Source organism: Lemur catta, chromosome 1 (genome assembly GCF_020740605.2).
Source record: "Lemur catta isolate mLemCat1 chromosome 1, mLemCat1.pri, whole genome shotgun sequence".
In the NCBI taxonomy this organism is placed as follows: Eukaryota; Metazoa; Chordata; class Mammalia; order Primates; family Lemuridae; genus Lemur; species Lemur catta.
Window position 1 is genome coordinate 26,690,595 of NC_059128.1, and position 19,675 is coordinate 26,710,269.

The 19,675-nt window shown below is 36.8% G+C and overlaps 1 protein-coding gene across 2 annotated transcripts in view; it reads right to left on the reverse strand.

The window, feature by feature from the left end:
• Positions 1–2,234: 2,234 nt before the first annotated feature.
• RBM25 (RNA binding motif protein 25) overlaps positions 2,235–19,675 on the reverse strand; it is a 48,238-nt gene continuing 30,797 nt past the window's right edge. For both annotated transcript variants that reach the window (XM_045564436.1, XM_045564426.1), the window contains 10 exons: positions 17,226–17,512; positions 14,816–15,038; positions 14,616–14,705; positions 11,847–11,920; positions 10,334–10,484; positions 8,705–9,029; positions 8,062–8,336; positions 7,620–7,718; positions 6,526–6,573; positions 2,235–3,831 (listed from right to left, as the gene is read on the reverse strand). In XM_045564436.1, coding sequence (XP_045420392.1) covers positions 3,739–3,831; positions 6,526–6,573; positions 7,620–7,718; positions 8,062–8,336; positions 8,705–9,029; positions 10,334–10,484; positions 11,847–11,920; positions 14,616–14,705; positions 14,816–15,038; positions 17,226–17,512 — 1,665 coding nt within the window. In that variant the 3' untranslated portion in view covers positions 2,235–3,738. The remainder of the gene's footprint in view (positions 3,832–6,525; positions 6,574–7,619; positions 7,719–8,061; positions 8,337–8,704; positions 9,030–10,333; positions 10,485–11,846; positions 11,921–14,615; positions 14,706–14,815; positions 15,039–17,225; positions 17,513–19,675) is intronic.

The window sequence follows — 19,675 nt, forward strand, 5'->3', positions numbered from 1 at the left end:
AGCCTGAGCAAGAGCGAGACCTCCATCTCTACTAAAAATAGAAAGAAATTATCTGGACAACTAAAAATATATATAGAAAAAATTAGCCAGGCATGGTGGCACATGCCTGTAGTCCCAGCTACTTGGGAGGCTGAGGCAGTAGGATTGCTTGAGCCCAGGAGTTTGAGGTTGCTGTGAGCTAGGCTGATGCGAGCTAGGCTGATGCTATGGCACTCACTCTAGCCCGGCCAACAGAGCGAGACTGTGTCTAAAAAAAAAAAAAAAATTTAACTTCATATAAAAAGAAAAAATGATACAGTGTTTAGTTCAATTTGGCTCTCAAGCCAAATGTTTTCTCAATTTTTCCACCAGATCTGGTATTCATGCCTGATTAATACCTGAAAGAGCACTCTCCACAAAATAATCACTACCTTATTACTTACAAAGCTTACAAGGAAGGGCTGTAAGATTCAGAATAAGTAAAAAAAAAGTTATCTACAGAAGAAATTTTCTGAGGCTGGCTAGAAATAAAGCCTAGAATATTAAGGTGGTTCTCAGCCATCATTTTGGAAGATCATTTTATATTGATCAATATAACAATATGATTTTCAGCCTCAAAAAATGTTTTTCTCTTTAAAATCTAACTAAAATGAAAATTAAGTTGCATTTATATAGTCTGTTAGGATAAAATGTTACCTTAAAGTGCTAATCAAAGTGTAGTCCTTAGGTCGGGTGGCATTGACATCACTGGGGAGCTAGTCAGAAATGCAAAACCTCAGGCCGCACCCCAGCCTTATTAATTCAGAATCTGTGTTTTAACAAGATCCCACTGATTCAGAAGTACATTAAAGTTTGAGAAAAACTGCTTCAAACTTATCTTTCTTCCTTGAAAACAGATATACATATTTTAAACGATTTTATTTTTAGAGTCAAATAAGGAAAAGTCATTTTAGTTTTCTAACTGCCAGATCAAGAATAGTTCTTAAGGCCGAGCGTGGTGGCTCACTCCTGTAATCCTAGCACTCTGGGAGGCCAAGGCGGGTGGATCACCCGAGGTCAGGAGTTCAAGACCAGCCTGAGCAAGAGTGAGACCCCCGTCTCTACTAAAAAATAGAAAGAAATTAACCGGACAACTAAAAACATATAGAAAAAATTAGCTGGGCATGGTGGCACATGCCTGTAGTCCCAGCTACTCAGGAGGCCGAGGCAGGAGGATCGCTTAAGCCCAGGAGTTTGAGGTTGCTGTAAGCTAGGCTGACACCACAGCACTCACTCTAGCCTGGGCAACAGAGTGAGACTCTGTCTCAAAAAAAAAAAGAATAGTTCTTAAGACTTTCATGTTGTTCTTATAACAACTCTGGGCAATATGAATTCATACTGTGTAAAGGCTTCCAAACCGAAATTGATTTATGGACTTCTGGTAAAGACAACCCAGAAAGTTCAAGCATTTAACACAAATTTCTTATCTGTATTTCCCAAGAAACTAGAATATGCCAGTTTATACACGTCCAATTCTTTATATGCAATTCTGAAGAACAAGAAATTCTGGAAATCCAAAGGTTTTTCATTAATCTTATCACAAAACTTAATTTGAACTGGCATTTAACAATTAATTGAATGATCTTTACCCCACTTACTGTGATGGTTCCCACTCTGCTGCAGAAATGTTAATATATAAATTAGGGGTCCTGCCACAAACCTCACTGAAGGTGTTTATGCAATATATGGTACACGCCACCTATGAGTTTCAGATAAGTGATATCTCTAGTTTTTAAGAGGGGTCCTACAGCAGCAGGAGAGACCAGCAAGGGAAATTAAATTTACCGAAATAAACCCACATACTGATCTTGGCTAAATAAAAACAACCTAATATGATGCTTCAGAGGCACTACCTGGGCAGTATGCTAAGACAGTGAGGCTTAATATAATAAATTGCTCAAACAAGGTCCTGGGCTGGAGGTGAATCACAGAAAAAGCTGGTAAATAAATTTATAAATTTCAAGTGGCATCTTTCTGAAATTTTCCTTTGAGAAACCAGAACTTAAAATTTAACAGCAAAAAGAGGTATTTCCATAGATGTATAGATTCATCCAAAATAAGGTAAATAGCTTCTTTGACCCTTAGATACCAACACTCATAAAAATCAAGTCCATAAAAAATTCAGCCCATATTGTCAAGTTTTCTAGTATGCACCACACAATTACAACATGATGCCATTTATTTACAAGACTCTGAAAGAAGATGAGTCCCCAAGATCAAATATATACATTTTTAATACTTGAAATATTTACATAATGGAACCATGTCAGGGTTCAATGTTAAGAACAGTGTTTTCAAATGTCCTCTCAGGGTGTTAAAAAAAAAAAATCTAGTAACTCAAGCTCACAGTTATGCTTTTTTAACAGGTCAATCTTTATCTTTCTTTTAAATACTCAGACATGGAAACAGCTGCATCTAATTTGTTTTAAAAACTGTTTAAAACTTGTTAACATTTTCGGGTAATTCTGCTCCCTGGTGAAGTTTTGATGTATAATAAAGCAAGCCTCAGGTATGTTTCTAAGCACACCATCAGTATATTTATACACTTTGATGAGCAGAGGTAAAACAAAGTGTGTAGTATACACACACAGTCACGATATAAGCCCTCTATTGAAAACAGACGAAAACAAAAAATTAGTGGTTGGGAACTACCTTGAATGATTTACTTTATCCTTAGAAATAAGACGTAAACTTTGTAAATTGCCAAGCTGAATGAATTCCCATTGTGTTTGTCCAATTCCAGTCTGTAAAGTTGCCTAATGTTATCTTTTGTATGTTTTTAAAGGGTTTTTCACTTATGCTTTTACAATGAAGATGGGATACAACAAAATCAAACTATGGACCAATTAGTGCAAAAATGCATTAAACAAAGCTCTTCAGGATTTTAGGATGTTCCTCATTTCTGAGCAATGAAATTAGCAGGGAAAATCACTGTGATCCACACTCCTTTAGAAGAGAAGCTGAAGAAGCCAGCTATTAATAGGGAAACCCCATCCTGTTAGCAGACTGTTGCTCACCACAGAATACCATGCTCTGGGAAACCAATAACCTAATCATACCAGACATTTGGATTGGCACAATATCAATTTTTCCTTTACGATTCTATTCTTTAATTAGGAAATGTTTGAGGGACCCCACACCAAAGCAAACAAGGGAAAGGAAAGACTTTTACACATACATTCACACAAACACATTCATACGGAGATACAATAGGAATGGATTGTCTGCTAATTTTTGCACTCTAATTTTAAATTCCACGACTTTACGAGGGCTTGCCATTTCTAATCAAAGGGGAGTGAGATGATAGTAGATATGACTGGTATTCTATCAATTAAAATCGTTCATGTTGGTTCCTATACAGTACAGTTCAATATTAAGTGCAATTCTGCAAAAGAATTGGGGAGTCATTTTAATATTTACAAGGAACAAATCAGCAGAACAAGATTATATCAGATAGGCTGTGTACAGTAGCTGCGGCTTATAAAACATACCAGTAATTTGTACCTGGTGAGTATAAAGAGAACCAAGGATTCAGATGACTTTACAACCAAGGGAGTACACAAAGCATCAACAAATTGGAGGACAAAAAAAATTCACATTTTCTACATTAAAAAAAATTACAGATCTCACAAGTGTCTTTGAAGACAAAGAAAAATTCAAAGTCCTTTAAAGGGTGGGAAAGAAGAAATCTGAAATGGAACTCTAAATGTAAAAAGAGTTTTACTTCACAAGACCAATTTTCTTGGCTTCTGTTTCATATATCAGTAATCTCCACATTTTGACTATAAAAACTTCTGCTTCCTCATCAAGTACCTAGAAGAGAGAAAAAAATGCAATTATCCTCCTATCTATTATTAATGAGTTAAGTGCCTCGTGTCCCCACAAACACTCCTGCCCACATCCCACACACATATGTGGCCCTCTACCTCAGGGCTGCTGCAAGGAGAAACGGACTATCCTGCTCCTTCTAAAGGAGGCAACTATGACTGTGCTCCAGGGTACCACTACTGGCTTGACAAAACCTGGCTTAATGTTACCAGATCTTCACAGAGGCAGTTTAGGATAGGAATTTAAAGAACTGGATCTCTAGTCAAACTACTTAGGTTCAAACTCCACTTCTCCCTCTTATTAGCTACGTGTCGTTGGTTGGTTACTTAACCTTACTGAGCCTCAGTTCCCTTATCTGTAAAACTGAGGAAACGTGGCTATGTCAAAACACTAGGTACCACTGTGGGAATTAAAAGCTATTATGTACTGAGTGCCTCATACACAGTAAGTGCTCAATAAGTACCCCAAAAAAGCCAGAAATTTTTATTTTATGAATAATTTCTGTCAATTTCTCAATGATGGCAACTAATTAAAGAACTAATTCGACTTCTATGACCCAGATTTTACTCTAGTTTGAGAATTATATTGCAACAGTAATTCATATGAAAGTCATACTTTAGAAATAACATAGATATAGGCACAAAATACAAAGTTCATTAATTTATGTAAAATGAAGAAAGGTATAGTTTGAAAGTTAGATTTTTTAGTACGAGTGAAATAGTACTCAGACTAAAAATTCGATTTCATTTATTCAAGAAATATTCAGAGTGACCATGAGCTTTTACCAGAGTTGTCTGACAACACTAGCTCAAATTTCCTCCCTTTCTGAACAAGAATGAGCCAGAATAATAAAAAACAATTGAGTCTAATTAAACTCAAAATATTACAACAGGCCGGGCGCGGTGGGGCTCATGCCTGTAATCCTAGCACTCTGGGAGGCCGAGGCGGGCGGATCATTTGAGCTCAGGAGTTCGAAACCAGCCTGAGCAAGAGCGAGACCCCGTCTCTACTAAAAAAATAAAAAGAAATGATCTGGACAGCTAAAAAAAATATATATATATATATATAGATAGAAAAAAAAAATTAGCCGGGTATGGTGGCACATGCCTGTAGTCCCAGCTACTCGGGAGGCTGATGCAGGAGGATTGCTTGAGCCCAGGAGTTTGAGGTTGCTGTGAGCTAAGCTGACGCCACAGCACTCTAGCCCAGGCAACAGAGCAAGACTCTGTCTCAAAAAAAAAAAAAAATTTACAACAGATCAAAATGGATTAACATTGACATGAGAAATCTATGACTGCAAGTCTGCTGAGGCCAAAATCAAGAACACGAATCTTTTAAAAATTCTATCACTCAGGCCTAAGTATGACACCCTCTCTCTCTACCCCAAGAAAAAAACAGCTCAAGAAAGTTCAAAATCCAGCTCCAAAGATTTGAGACCTAATCACATTTCTCCTTTTCTTTGAAGCAATGAATTTTTCACCAATGTTTTATTAGGAGTTCTAAACAACAGCTGCATCAGGTTGGCTGGGCATCAGAAAAGGAACGTTATTTGGCTTTAGACATCATACAGTGAGTGACTGGACACAAAACATCTTGACTTCAGAACTCCTCCTTTTAGCTAAAAACCCCACCATGCCCCGCGTTCACATCTTTGCTGTAGTTAAAAATTCGATTTCTCCCAGTTATCTATCACCTCATATCATGCTTAATATTTCCTGTTCCTCCCCACTGACTTTCCATTGCTACCTTCTCAATCTGCCCTTTGGACTGCTACTATTCCACTTTATACTAACCACCAACAACTCGTCAGTTTTCTCACCTAACCTTAAGAGAAACTCTGATCTATCCTCCAGAGCCCCTGACAATCCTGGAGCCTTCTCAGGAAGTCCCTCACTCTCAATGTCTTAGTCTCTACAAGAGAGGCTGCTGGATCTTCACTGTTTCTATCCTTATAAAACAAACAAACAAAACCATCACCATGGAAGATCATGAAATCTCACAACATTACCATTTTCATTCCAAACAGCAGCTATCTAGCCAATACCTAACCTAGTCTTTCCCTCCCATTAAGTGAGTGCTCCGGCACCTGGTTCCAGTATTTCTCTCCAATCCTTAGCCCAATACCCAGGAATTTCTCGTGGCCATACTTTGCACCTTGATATCATCTGGACTGATCTACCCTTTATGTTTTCTTTTTTAAGACAGGGTCTTGCTCTATTGCCCAGGCTAGAGTGTAGTGTCATCATCATCATAGCTCACTGCAACCTCAAGCTCCTGGGCTCAAACCATCCTTCTGTCCTAGCCTCCAGAGTAGCTGGGACTATAGGCATGTGCCACCACACTCGGCTAATTTTTCTAATTTTTTGTAGAGACAGGGTCTCACTCTTAGTCAGGCTGGTCTCAAACTCCTAGGCTCAAGTGATTCTCCCATCTCAGCCTCCCAAAGTGCTAGGATTATAGGCATAAGACACCTAGCCCAACCAATAAACCCTAATTTTAAGTGCCAGGTAACAGCAGATATCTTGGTGTGGATTCCTTTAACCTCTTTAATGAATATTCATATTTTAATTCAGGACCATAAAAAGAAAGATTCTGGAAGAAACACAGTTAGAAAATGAATGAAATTCAAAAGTGAGTTTGTTTATCTATTAATATTAATAAGTGAAATCTCTAACTTACCATAGCAACATCATCTAAAATGCTCTGAGGAGAACTATGAGCCATAACCTAAAAGACAGAATTGTCACATTTAAAACAAACAAAAAATTAGCAATATAGTCAAGAAATTTCAAGGTACAAACCTTCATACCAGTATAGGAATTGCTTCTGGTTGAGGAACCTTTCTATAAATTTTACTTCTCAGAAATTTCACTCTCTGCAATAAAAGTTTGACACCAAAACCTGGGATCTTAACTGCTATAGAATGATCTGTCTTCTGACTGTAAACCAAACCTTATTTATACAAGTTTTAGTGCTACAATAACTTCAAGTGGAGAGGTCAGCCTAAATTTGTTTTTCATATTATTAAAAGAACAGTTACTGGTGGAAAAAAACAGCATAGTTATACCCTTATAGGAATATGGTGCTTCTACTACAGTAACTGTCTTAAGACTATGCTTTCAGAAGACAATGGAAGGATATGATGCATCTTGGCAGGGGTTTTAGAAGTCAGACTCTCTTACTAAACAATCACGGCCAAGACAAAATCTCTCCCTAAACCTCAATTTCTTCCCATATAAAATGGATATGACACATTAGTAACTTTCATTTCCTAAGGTTGTTAGGAGGTTTAAAGAAAATAAAGTTCTATAAAATGCTAAGACAGTACCAGCCATGAAGAAAGCCTGGCATATGATAATTAGTCCATACGCATGACCATTATTATGATATGGAAACTATTTTGTTCCTGTCCAAAGGATAGGACACTGTTAAAGGTGATCAGACAAGCTATCTATCACTTTTTCTGAACAAAACCTCAACATCATTCTTCTAACCAAGACAAACAGAGCACGGCATAGCATTCTCAGAGGAAGGAAGACAGAACATAATTGGCAGTAGCTAGCAATTCTGTCACCCTTGACCCTCCAAAATGAGAACATGTGGTGAGAGGGGTCTGAAGTGTAGTAGAAGAGTTCACTAAAGCAGCCATAAATCACTTAATTGAAACTAAAATATCAGGGACTTGGCCCTGCAAGTTTTTTGTTATTTTAGAAAGTGTCTAATATTTTAAAATTTAAAATAAATGCTGGGAGTGAAGAGAATAAAAGACTAACCTTAGAACAAACAAAATCAACTAACGTAGCTTCTTCTTCACCTATATATTCTATGATTTTCTTATTAATCCATGGTCTAATTCGTCGTTCCATCAGAATCTGGAAAACAAAGCATAGTTACTGAATTAAAGAATTACAGCTTTTTATTACACTTACTAAAGTCTATACCTTATAACTTCATGATTTTTCTTAAGGCTAAAATATAGTATGGTCATTCACAAGTTAAAGTAAGAAAAGTACGTATCAAGATACAATTATTTGCTTCTAATCTTTACTTCAAGTACAACCCAAAAATAGCCCAATAACATGTATTCCATGGTCATGGCATTTACTTGGTGTCAAGATGATTATCCCCTTACTTGTCATTAATAGAATCAAATGAGTTTACATGGCATATTCAAACCACTCCCAATAACATGATGAAACATAATTTCCTACTCACAGAATCCACAATAGACCAATCAAGAGGATAAGCAAAGAGCTCAGGTTTGGCTGTAGGGATTTTCTCAATGAGACTCTTAATGTGTTTGCGTTTTTCTTCAGTGTTTACAGTGCCTTTGGCAGCATTTTTATCATCTTCACCATAATCCAAGGGAACCAGTTTCCTTTTTCGGGGTACATCATCACTGTCTTCATCCTCAAATTTGTTGAATACACTATCTACTGGTAGTTTCTTTCTCTTCACAGAATTAGGCTGACCCGGACTATTGGAAGCACCTATAGTAAAAACACGCTCTTAGCATGCTGACTTAACTTGCAAGTGTTTCATTTTACATCCCACCATCCCTCAAACGCAGTATAAAGTATACTTCCACAAATCTCAAGAGAAAGATCCCAACTGTAAAAAATAACTCACTACTCACAAGTGCTAGAAAATTTAACTTTTCACTTCTTCTCGAACTTGAGGCAGCTGCAGATATAGGAGCACTACTAGAACTATGAAAACAATCGTGAGCTAGAAAGGCATTTTTTAGTAATTTTCTATCTACCTACCAAGCACCACATATTTATTTTTTTCCTTAAAGCACAATATAGGTATTTGCAGGGAGGGAAAAATGATAAGAAGAAAGAAAATGCTAACATACCCAGTTTAAGACTTAGTCCTATTTTTGGCCTATGCTCCTCAGGTTGCTGTTGATCTGGTGAGTTTTCATGAGGAATAATAATACCACAGGGAGACTCATCCCCAGGAGTGTTGGGTGTTGCATTGCCACTAGCAGAAGAAACAGATGGGGCAGAGCTGATCGGCCTCAGAGTGGGCTTGAGACAAGGCTTTTGTTCTGGCTCTTCTTCTTCTTCTATGGGTTCTTCTCGTTTTTCTTCTTTTTCTTGCTTTTCTTCTTGCTCTTCTTCTGATTCTGGTTCTTGCTTTATTTGTGGCTGTCTGCGCCTCTCAGCTTCTTGTTCCATCTAAAACCACAAAAACAATCTGATTAACTTGGAAGAGACTACAACTATATTCGATTCAACTATGTTCTATTTTACATTATTTTTGTAAAATATTTCTCTTTTTGGTTAAGAATAACTGAACACCGCCTCCTTCTATAATCAGAAAGCTAAGTAAATCTATAGAGTACATTTGGTGCCATCAAATTTTTAATTTTTTAAAATTATATATATTACATTTCTTCAGTGGCTTATATAAGCTCTTCAGGGATAACAAAGATAAATACGTAGTCTGAATTCACAAAGGAAGTTATTTTCCTTAAAGAAATTACAACCAGAATTTTTATTTTATAATATAGAAAATCCACAAAAGGCAGCTCATATCCTCAGCTTGTTCATACACAATCATCTGTTCTTTCTAGGTAACAGTTGAGGCTGGTAGTCACTTTTGTATTCATAAACAACAAGGAAAGGAAGAAAAAAGAAATTTTGGAGTAAAAATGAACACTTCCCCTGAAATGATAAAGGATATTAAGAAAGAAAAAAACCCACATCATAATAGTGTTTTTAAAAACTGGGTGGTAAGATGCAGGTAGTCACCTGTAATCCCAAAGCCTTAGGAGGCTAAGGTGGCAGGATCATCTGAGCTCTCCCAAAGCACCAGGATTATAGGCTTGAGCCACCATCCTGGTCCTCTCACATGATTTTTTAATTGCTTCATTATCATTTTCTACCTTGCCTAAACTTTTAGTTATGCAAGTACTTACTTTAATCAATGGAAAAAAGTAACACTGTTTCATTTTGAAAAATAAATGGGACATGTAAGATATGGTTTCTGTTAACCAAAAGAATATAACAGGTTAAAAATAGTTGATATGAGGATGGGTTTGGTGGCTCACGCCTGTAATCCTAGCACTCTGGGAGGCTGAGGTGGAAGGATCACTTGAGCTCAGGAGTTTGAGACCAATCTGAGTAAGAGTGAGATCCTATCTCTACAAAAAATAGAAAAAAATTTGCCAGCCATGGTGGCAAGTGCCTGTAGTTCCAATAGTTCTAGCCACTAGGGAAGCTGAGGGAGAAGGATCACTTGAGCCCAGGAGTTCAAGTTAAAGTGGGCTACAATCACAACACTGCACTCCAGCCTGGGCAACAAAGGGAGACCCTGTCTCGAAAAAAAGAAAACTACTAATAACCTTCCACAAAATAGCAAATTTTATGGAGCATAAAGTACATTCTCTTTAACTATAAATTAAACTATTATCATAGGCTGGCTTTAAGATGACATGATAATCTTAAAACAAAATCATATGAATGTTATGGTATCTCACCCTCTGGAGTTCTGCATCTGGATCTGGATGCCCTTCTGCCAGAAGGCGTTGCCTAATCTCCTCAAGCTCTTCTTTCTCTCTCTTCCTATCTCGTTCATCTGCTTCCATTTCCTTTTCTCTATCACGCAGCCTTTTCTGAAGAGCACTTCCTCTGTAAAAGAAAATGATAACAGGCCTCATTTAAGGCCGGGCGCGGTGGCTCACGCCTAAAATCCTAGCACTCTGGGAGGCCGAGGCGGGTGGATCGCTCGAGGTCAGGAGTTCGAGACTGGCCTGAGCAAGAGTGAGACCCCGTCTCTACCAAAAATAGAAAGAAATGATTTGGACAGCTAAAAATCTATATAGAAAAAATTAGCCGGGCATGGTGGCACATGCCTGTAGTCCCAGCTACTCGGGAGGCTGAGGCAGTAGGATTGCTTAAGCCCAGGAGTTTGAGGTTGCTGTGAGCTAGGCTGATGCCACGGCACTCACTCTAGCCTGGGCGACAAAGCGAGACTCTGTCTCAAAAAAAAAAAAAAAAAAAAAAAAAAAAAACAGGCCTCATTTAATACACAGATCACTGACTATTACAGATGTTTCCAGCACTTGCTTTCAACACCATAAGCTGCATACAGGCGGGGAATGGTGACTTACACCTGTAATCCTAGCACTCTGGGAGGCCAAGGTGGGAGAGTCGCTTGAGGTCAGGAGTTTGAGACCAACCTGAGCAAGAGCGAGACTCTATCTCTACTAAAAATAGGAAAACTTAACCAGGTGGGGTAGCACAGCCTGTAGTCCCAGCTACTCGAGAGGCTGAGGCAGGAGGATTGCTTGAGCCCAGGAGTTTGAGGTTGCTGTGCGCTAGGCTGACACCATGGCACTCTAACCTGGGTGATAGAGCGAGACTCTGTCTCAAAAAAAAAAAAAAAAAAAAAAACAAACCACAAAATTGCATGCAAATAGACTGAAGATTGTCTTAAGAGTCTGTATCTACTGAACACCTAACTAACAAAGTGTGCTCTCTACATATTAATGTGTGATAAGTAAACATAGTCTTGTCATTATCACTATGTTTCCTCCATTCTTAAAGTCATACAAAGTGTCAACTCTCACTTCAAATAAATAAGACAATTATATGGGGATGGGATGATGGAGGGGAGGACAGACTGCTATATACCACTCTTGAAGTACCTGAAGAAAAAAATTTCTAGGCAATGCTAGATAGTTATAAAAATTAGTCATAATTTGCTATGAAACTGGACCTATTTAAAACACAAGAAGAAAAAATAGTAGTATTTCACATAATACTATCATCCCCCACACACAAAAAGATACATAGAATTGTCGATCCTTTTCTGATAGCTGTATGCCACATGGAAAAGAGCATATAAGCTATAAAAGTGATCATAAGATAGAATGTGAAGATTTCTAGCTTTCTTATTCCACTTGGTGAACTCACACTCTTGGGTAGACAAGGGAAAATACAGCTGATAAAAAGTTCAGAGTATGAGTTCATAAAGCAAGGCTTCCTTACCTGTAATATTTGGGATCATCTCTATCATCATCATAGTCTTCTAAGAATTCTTTTAGTCGTTTAGCTTCTTTGGCCTTTAAAGAAATGAAGGACAAAATACGTAAAGTAAACATAAAATTCATTTCTGAATGAATAATTACCTCCTCCTGCTTTCTTGGAAACAGAGTTTTCTTATTTATACCACTTAAAACTTTATAGCCCTCACATAGTTCATATATTAAGTATAAATCACATTAGACATTTTTTAACTTTTACCTTTAAAATATGTCTGCTTTAGGATTTATCTGTGAAATGAAAATCACATATATACACTATGCTATATAATAAATATCCTCTCTGAATATAATCTTCAAAGTATAATAATCATTTTCTAATGCAATGCGAGCACACCAGGAAACAAAACTGAGGTTACCTTATAAAATGGACAGATATATTTAAAATTTCATTTTGTAGGTACATAATGCTACAAGTAGTTTCAGAAATGCAGGGTTAAAAATTTAAATCACGGGCATGAATCAATCTAAAGGCAATGCTACCTAATTTTAAATTGATAGTAAACAAACCATGAAATTACATAAATCTCTAACTTCTATTTTTGGAATTTCAAGAGCAACAACAGTAACTAATAACAATTACATCTAACTATCATATATATATTGTTACCCATACCTATATATATCTATTATATCTAACTACTATTGTATTAACAAATATCATACGTATTTTCAAAGCAGATAAAGGTAGATTTCTAAATGCAGTAAAATTTTTATATATTTCAGCCAGTTTAAATGTTACCTCTCCCTAAAAGACTCCCCCAACCTAACCATCTATCCATGATCAAGCTCTTCCCCTAGGCAGAAGTAATATTCTTACTCTGTACTCCCAATATACTGTGAACACACCTTCAACACACTCTAAATACATACACATCCCTTACAGTAACTATCTTTTATGACTACATTGATCATTTGCTTTCAAATTAGGATCAATTACTCATTCTTGTATGCTTAGTAACTAGCATAAAGACATGATATTATGTATACTCAAAAATGAGTGAAAGTAGATTGTTAGGTGGCAATAGCAATTACAGTATTTATAAATAGCTTCAATTATAAAGTATGAGCACCAAGGAAGGCTCATAAAGTACATACTGAAATAGAAACAGAATTTAACTACTCTGGAGAATATAGGAGAAACCTTCACGTATTTGTGTTACTTGAAATTGAGCAAGTATTTGTGTAATTGGATTTTTTAAAGCTTCCAAACAAAAACACAACCAATATGAAATTTTTCTCAAGAAAGATAGATTTCAGAATTGCTCATAGAAAGCAATACCATTTTAAGAAGTTTATTCCACAATATTATTGATGACATTTCTTCAAATAATTACATTATTATATTATTCTCTTCATATTTTCTAATCTAGGGTTGAAAAATAAATTCTAAAAATGGGAGCTTTAATCTCATTTTAATTTAATTTTTTTAAAAGAATTAGTATCATTTTAAATAATCCTATGACTTTAGAGAATCTAACATCCAGAAAACTAACACTATCACACTATCTATCTAGTTACTGCATGCACCCTTTTCGTCAGTTACAAAAATTCCCTCTATGTCTCTTGTTCAAAAGCTATCTGAAGAAGATTCCTAACTTCAGTGAAGGTTTTGGAAGAATAATCTCCAAACTGGAGATAAAGAAACTTCCATGAAATTCTGGCAAAGACAGAACACAAGGAAATACTATAATAAAATAAATTATCTTTTTATTGGTTTACTTTATAACAACTTATACCAATTGCTCCACTGTTATAGTTTATCAACAGTGTAAATGCAAAAAGCAAAATTCATTTTATAACCATCATATAGTTAAAAGAAAGAATAATAATAGCTGAGTGTGGTGGCTCACGCTACTAATCCCTGCTACTCAGGAGGCTGAGGAGGGAGAATGACTTGAGTCCAGGAGGAGTTTGAGATCAGTCTGGGCAATATAGTGAGACCCTAACTTGACAGCGACCACTAAAAAAAAAAAAAAAGAAAAGATAGTGTGGTAGCATAAGGATAAACCACAAATGTTATATACACAAACAATAATTTTGATTTATAAGAGTAATTCTTTTCACCACACCATTTGTTTCATTGAAATGCACTGTACTAATTCAATACTAAAGATTTGTGGGTTTTTTGTTGTTGTTTTTTTCTCTTTTTGAGAGAGTCTCACTCTCGTCACCTGGGCCAGCGTGTAGTGGCTCGCTGCAACCTCAAATTCCTGGGCTCAAGCAATACTCCTCCTCAGCCTCCCCAGTAGCTGGGACTACAGGTATGAACCACTACACCTGGCTAATTTTTCTATTTTTTGTAGAGATGGAGTCTCACTCTTGCTCAGGCTGGTCTTGAACTCCTGGTCTCAAGCAATCCTCCTGCCTCGGCCTCTCAGAGTGCTAGGAATAGAGGCATGTACCACTGTGCCCGGCCAAATATTGCAGATTCTTAATCAAAAATGTTCTACAAATTGTTTATATATTGCTTTATGATGAATTTACTTTGAAGGTATGCAAAAAGATAATTTTATTTATTTGCAGTAAAAGTTTGAAAAATGGCACGAAAAAAGATTTTGGTGTACTGAAATTTTCCAAAGATTGCTTGAAATCCACAAAAATTAACTTCAAACTGAGAAGCTTGTACATTTCAATTATAGTTACTTGTAGTTAACAGCAAAGATCTGATCTGATTTTTATCTGAAAAATCACTTATTTTAAGCTAGAATCTTACCATTTCTCTTCTTCTTTCTTCTTCTCTTTCAGCTTCTTTCTCATATTCTCGAGTTTTCTTCCGTTCTCTGATTTCCCAATTCTTAAGACGCTAAAAAAGAAATTTTCAAAGCTTTAAAAATTTACATAAAAGATGCCACAAATTTTAACTAGCACACTAAGTATTCCAGCTTTAAGAATAAATGCACTTCCTCAATTTACCTCTTGATAAGCAGCTTCTTTTTCTCGGAGTTTTCTTTCAAGTTTTCTTCGTTCATATGCATCTTCTTCATCCTCTTCTCGGTCCCGTTTCTTGTCTTTTTCCCTTTCTCGTTCCCGTTCCCTCTCTCGTTCTCTCTCTCGCTCCCGTTCTCGTTCTCTCTCTCGTTCTCGTTCTCTCTCTCTCTCCCGCTCCCGTTCCCTTTCACGATCTCTGCTCTTCTCTCTATGTAAACGAAAGATTTAAAAATTCAGTCTACTGTGTTTTCCCATAAAGACCAAAGGAAAGGACAAATATACATTTTGAAATAATACACAAACTCACAAGACAGAATTTAGTGCTCAATTTCAGCAGAACTGTAAACTCATCAGAAAGATGTATTAATAATTGCACCCCAAATTTCTGAATTACATTCTAAAGTCAATGTTACTGCTTACTGCTATGTCAGAAAACAAAACCAAAAATCTGAGTACACATAATAAAGTACTGAAAAACTATATGATTAATTAAATATTAATGAAATACTAAATACTAGTCAATCACGTAACAGTATACAATAGAAAAAAGGAAAATTGGCTGGGTGCCATGGCTCACGTCTATAATCCTAGCACCTGGGGAGGCCAAAGCGGGGGATCTCTTGAGCCCAGGAGTTAAAGACCAGCCTGGACAACAGCAAGACCCGATTCTCTACAAAAAATTTAAAAGTTAGCCAGGCATGGTAGCACATGCCCGTAGTTCCAGCTACTCGGGCGGGGTGTAAGACAAGAACATTGCTTGAGCCCAGGAGTTGATGGCTGCAGTGAGCTAGGAGGATGCCACTGCAGTCTAGCCCGGGCAACAGAGTGAGACTGTGTCAAAAAAAAAAAAAGAAGAAGAAGAAGAAGAAGAAGAAAGAAAAGGAAAATTGTTAATTCCCAAAAGAATTATGAAGGACTAATAAACATGTTAAATGTTAGTGATTCAAGGACTATACTATTGGCAAACATGGAGAAAAAGAGAATCTTGGTATGCTGCACAGATAAATTAGAACTATATGTATGAACACCGAAAGTTCTCAAATATTTAATTCACAGTGCTAAGGGCAAACTGCAGAATGTGTGTGTGTGTGTGTGTGTGTGTATAATGTCAGGGATCCAATTAGATACACACATACGATATACTTTTTATGAATACGTATGTCATGAACCTTTAAAAGATTGATTTTTTTGTAAAGACAGGATCTTACTGTGTTGCCCAGGCTGTTCTAAAACTCCTGGTCTCAAGCAATCTTCCTGCCTATGCCTCCCAAAGTGCTAGGATTATAGGCATAAGCCACTGTAGCTGGGCAAAAATACTGAGTTTATACATGTTAAATTCTTAATAATGGCTATATCAGGGAAGGATGGGAGTTAAGGATTTTAATGCCCACTAAAGATTGAACTTCCAGTTTCAGCAACATGGTGAATTAAAGTGGAAAACTGCAACACAGTAATATATATTTTAAAACCAGCTTAAAAAAAGGTGAGCTTCTCTCTCTTCCCTCCTCTTTTCTCTACTCCCTCATTCATTTTTGCTCTACTGTATTCCTCAATAATGATATGACTCATCAAAAGAATTCAATATAACAAAATTTTTTTTTTTTGAGACAGAGTCTCGCTGTGTTGCCCGGGCTAGAGTGAGTGCCGTGGCGTCAGCCTAGCTCACAGCAACCTCAAACTCCTGGCTTAAGCGATTTTACTGCCTCAGCCTCCCGGGTAGCTGGGACTACAGACATGCGCCACCATGCCTGGCTAATTTTTTCTATATATACTTTCAGTTGTCCAGATAATTTATTTCTATTTTTCAGTAGAGACGGGGTCTCACTCGGGCTGGTCTCGAACTCCTGACCTCGAGCGATCCACCCGCCTCGGCCTCCCAGAGGGCTAGGATTACAGGTGTGAGCCACCGCACCCGGCCTGACAAAAATTTTTAAATAAAAGATAAAAAAATGAAAAGTGAAATTAACAGAAGCTAGAAATAGACAATAAGTTTAAAGCCAGGAAGGTAAGTTTTGGCAGTCCACTAGGCCACAGGATCACATAAATACACCAGGAGCTAAAAGGAGTGGTGCTGGAGCTGATTTCTCAGTATACAGGACACCTCAATGAAAGGGCAACTAGAAAAAATATCCACAAACCCAGAGAGACAGCAGGGAATCGTATCTGCCCAAAATAGCGTGGCTAGTTAGCTGGTGCATCCTGGGTTTCTGTAAAAACTGGCCTCAGACAGAAGCTAATCAGAGTTGGAAATTTTTACTTTCACCAATGTTATCCGTGTGTAACACTGTTATCTCTAAGGAAATTCCCTCATCACATAAATGCAAATGGTCCTACAGAGGGCTAGCCTGTAACTCTATTAAAGCTATAAGAAACGGTAGCTTCTATAAAGCCTTACCTCGATCGACTCCGATCCTTATTACGGTCTGAGCTCCTTTCTCTATCCCGGTCACGATCTCTCTCTCGATCCCGATCTCGATCTCTCTCTTTTGTCCGGTCACGGTCCCTATCCCGTTCTCGTTCCCGCTCCCGTTCCTTCTCCTTTTCTCGTTCACGTTCTCTTTCCCTTTCTCGTTCCCGTTCTCGCCTTTCTCGTTCCCTTTCACGCTCCCTCTCTCTTTCTCTCCGTTCTTTCTCAATTTCCTGTCTTTCTTTTTCCTTTTTGCCTTTCTCTTCTTCCAGTTTCTAGAAACCAATAAAAGTACTTTTAGAGTTAACTCTGTAGCTCCAGTATTGAGATTTTTCCCGGCGCAATGCCCAATACTGAGAACAAAAACACCAAACCACTGGTACTTTAATATTAAATACTTGTGGTTTTACTTGACAAATTAAACTGAATCAATCACAAGACTAGATAGAATTCGTGCAAAACCATATACTCTACACAGACCAGGAATCTCCAATCTTGGATGCTGGGAGATTGTGTCAAGTGTGGCTGACCACTCAATGACTATGTAATAACTAAAATGACCATGAGGAATGTAGTGGTTCATAATACGTTCTACAAATACAATCACATGGCTAAAATTTAATTCTGCCCGTTATGAATTTCTGTAAATCAGGGAGACTACTGATGCTAATTATAACCTCAGATTTCCCATTACCTAAACGTTACTAGTTAAGGATTTTAAAGGGCAGGTGGGGGAGGAGAGTCAGGTCACTGTAATGCAACTACATAATCTCTGCCCTCTGCTTTGCCCACCCTCCAAAAGAAACACAAGCTGAATTCAGCCAAGATCTGCCTTCTGAGGTATGGAAACATTTACTCCCACCATGACAAGATGGACAGCCCACCAAATACAAAAAGTTCAAAAATCACTCACTTCAAGCAAAATGTAAATAATTGTAATATTTTCATTAAAAATATTTAAAAGCAATATATTTATACCCATTATGCCTGCAAGACAATAAAAATATATTTACAATGATAAATTCATCCTTGGAAGGAACGATTGTGTATTAACTTACAGATGCTGTGCTAGGACATGGATCGCCAACACTGGATTAACCTTGCCTACAAGCTATGTTTCTGGGAGGAAGAGCAAGTACATGGTTCACAAATAAACCAAATAACAATGTCAGACCAAGTTTGTACCCTGACAAGATTACCAGTGTACCACACGGTTTCTACTCAAACTAAGAAAAAAAATACCCCAAACAGGTAAAACAAAACAAAAACAAAACACATTTATCTCTTTGGTTCCATGTTTAGTTCCACTGAAATGAAATTTAAACCGCAACAATAAAATGTGCATTTTTCTTTTCTCAGTCATGTAAAGCATTTAAAACAACTTTAAAAAACAATCTTACCTGTTAGATACTCTTTTTCTCTTGCTCATGGATCAGAGAACTGATAGAGGATTATGAAAGAAAAGCTAATGTATGAGAGGTCAATATATTCAGCTGCTGTGCCAGTCTGTATCAAAGTAGAATGCAGGCAAAGCCAATACTGAATACATTGAAACTACGAAAGGAAGAAATAAGAAATGGTTGAAAGAGGACAGAAACTGAAAGCTATTAAAGGGGCAAAAATCTCATTTCTGAAACAGTTCTAATGAAACATAAAAATTTATATTGTAATATGAGGCTAGACTACATAAAACTTACCTCAGTGTCATACACTTATAAAGAAATTTGTTTATTTCTGAAATAATAGATACTTACAGATTATTTTAGCTCTTCCAATATTAATTTCATGTGTAGAATTCCTCAATTTTTTACTCTCACTTATTCACTGTGCTACGTTTATTCGCTATGTAAATAACAATTTGTTTCAGACCTCATTTCAAAAGTTTGGTTCTAAATAAATGAAAAAATGAGTGAATCTAGTCCGTACTAAATGTTTTTCTAAAAGGTTATATATGATATATATATATGTGTGTGTGTGTGAATATATATATAGCATATATATGTGTATTTTTTAGGAAAGACTGGAGAAAGAAAATGAAGTGAACCTAAAAAGATGTAAGAAAGTAATGAAGAAGAAAGGACAGATTAAAAAATCATAAATCTTACCTTATTCTCTCTTCAGACTCATCCGTGCTGTAAATGGACGCCCCCTGCCACGCTGATACCCTGACAGTCCCTGGTTATTTAATAAACTCATACCAAAACATGCAAAGGTTCACTGAGCTCATTTTTTGTTACTAGTTTCAAACATCCCCTTTAATCACACCACCCAATAAAAAGAACTGTTTTTGGTTTCCATTTTGATTATTTATTTTTAAAACACATTTTGGAAATTCAAAGCATTCCCCCCAGTGAAATAAGAGATTCTCAAACTTTGAAGCAAACACAATTTAAATTAGTTTTTAAAAACATGATTTCCTCACAATTTAACAATAACAT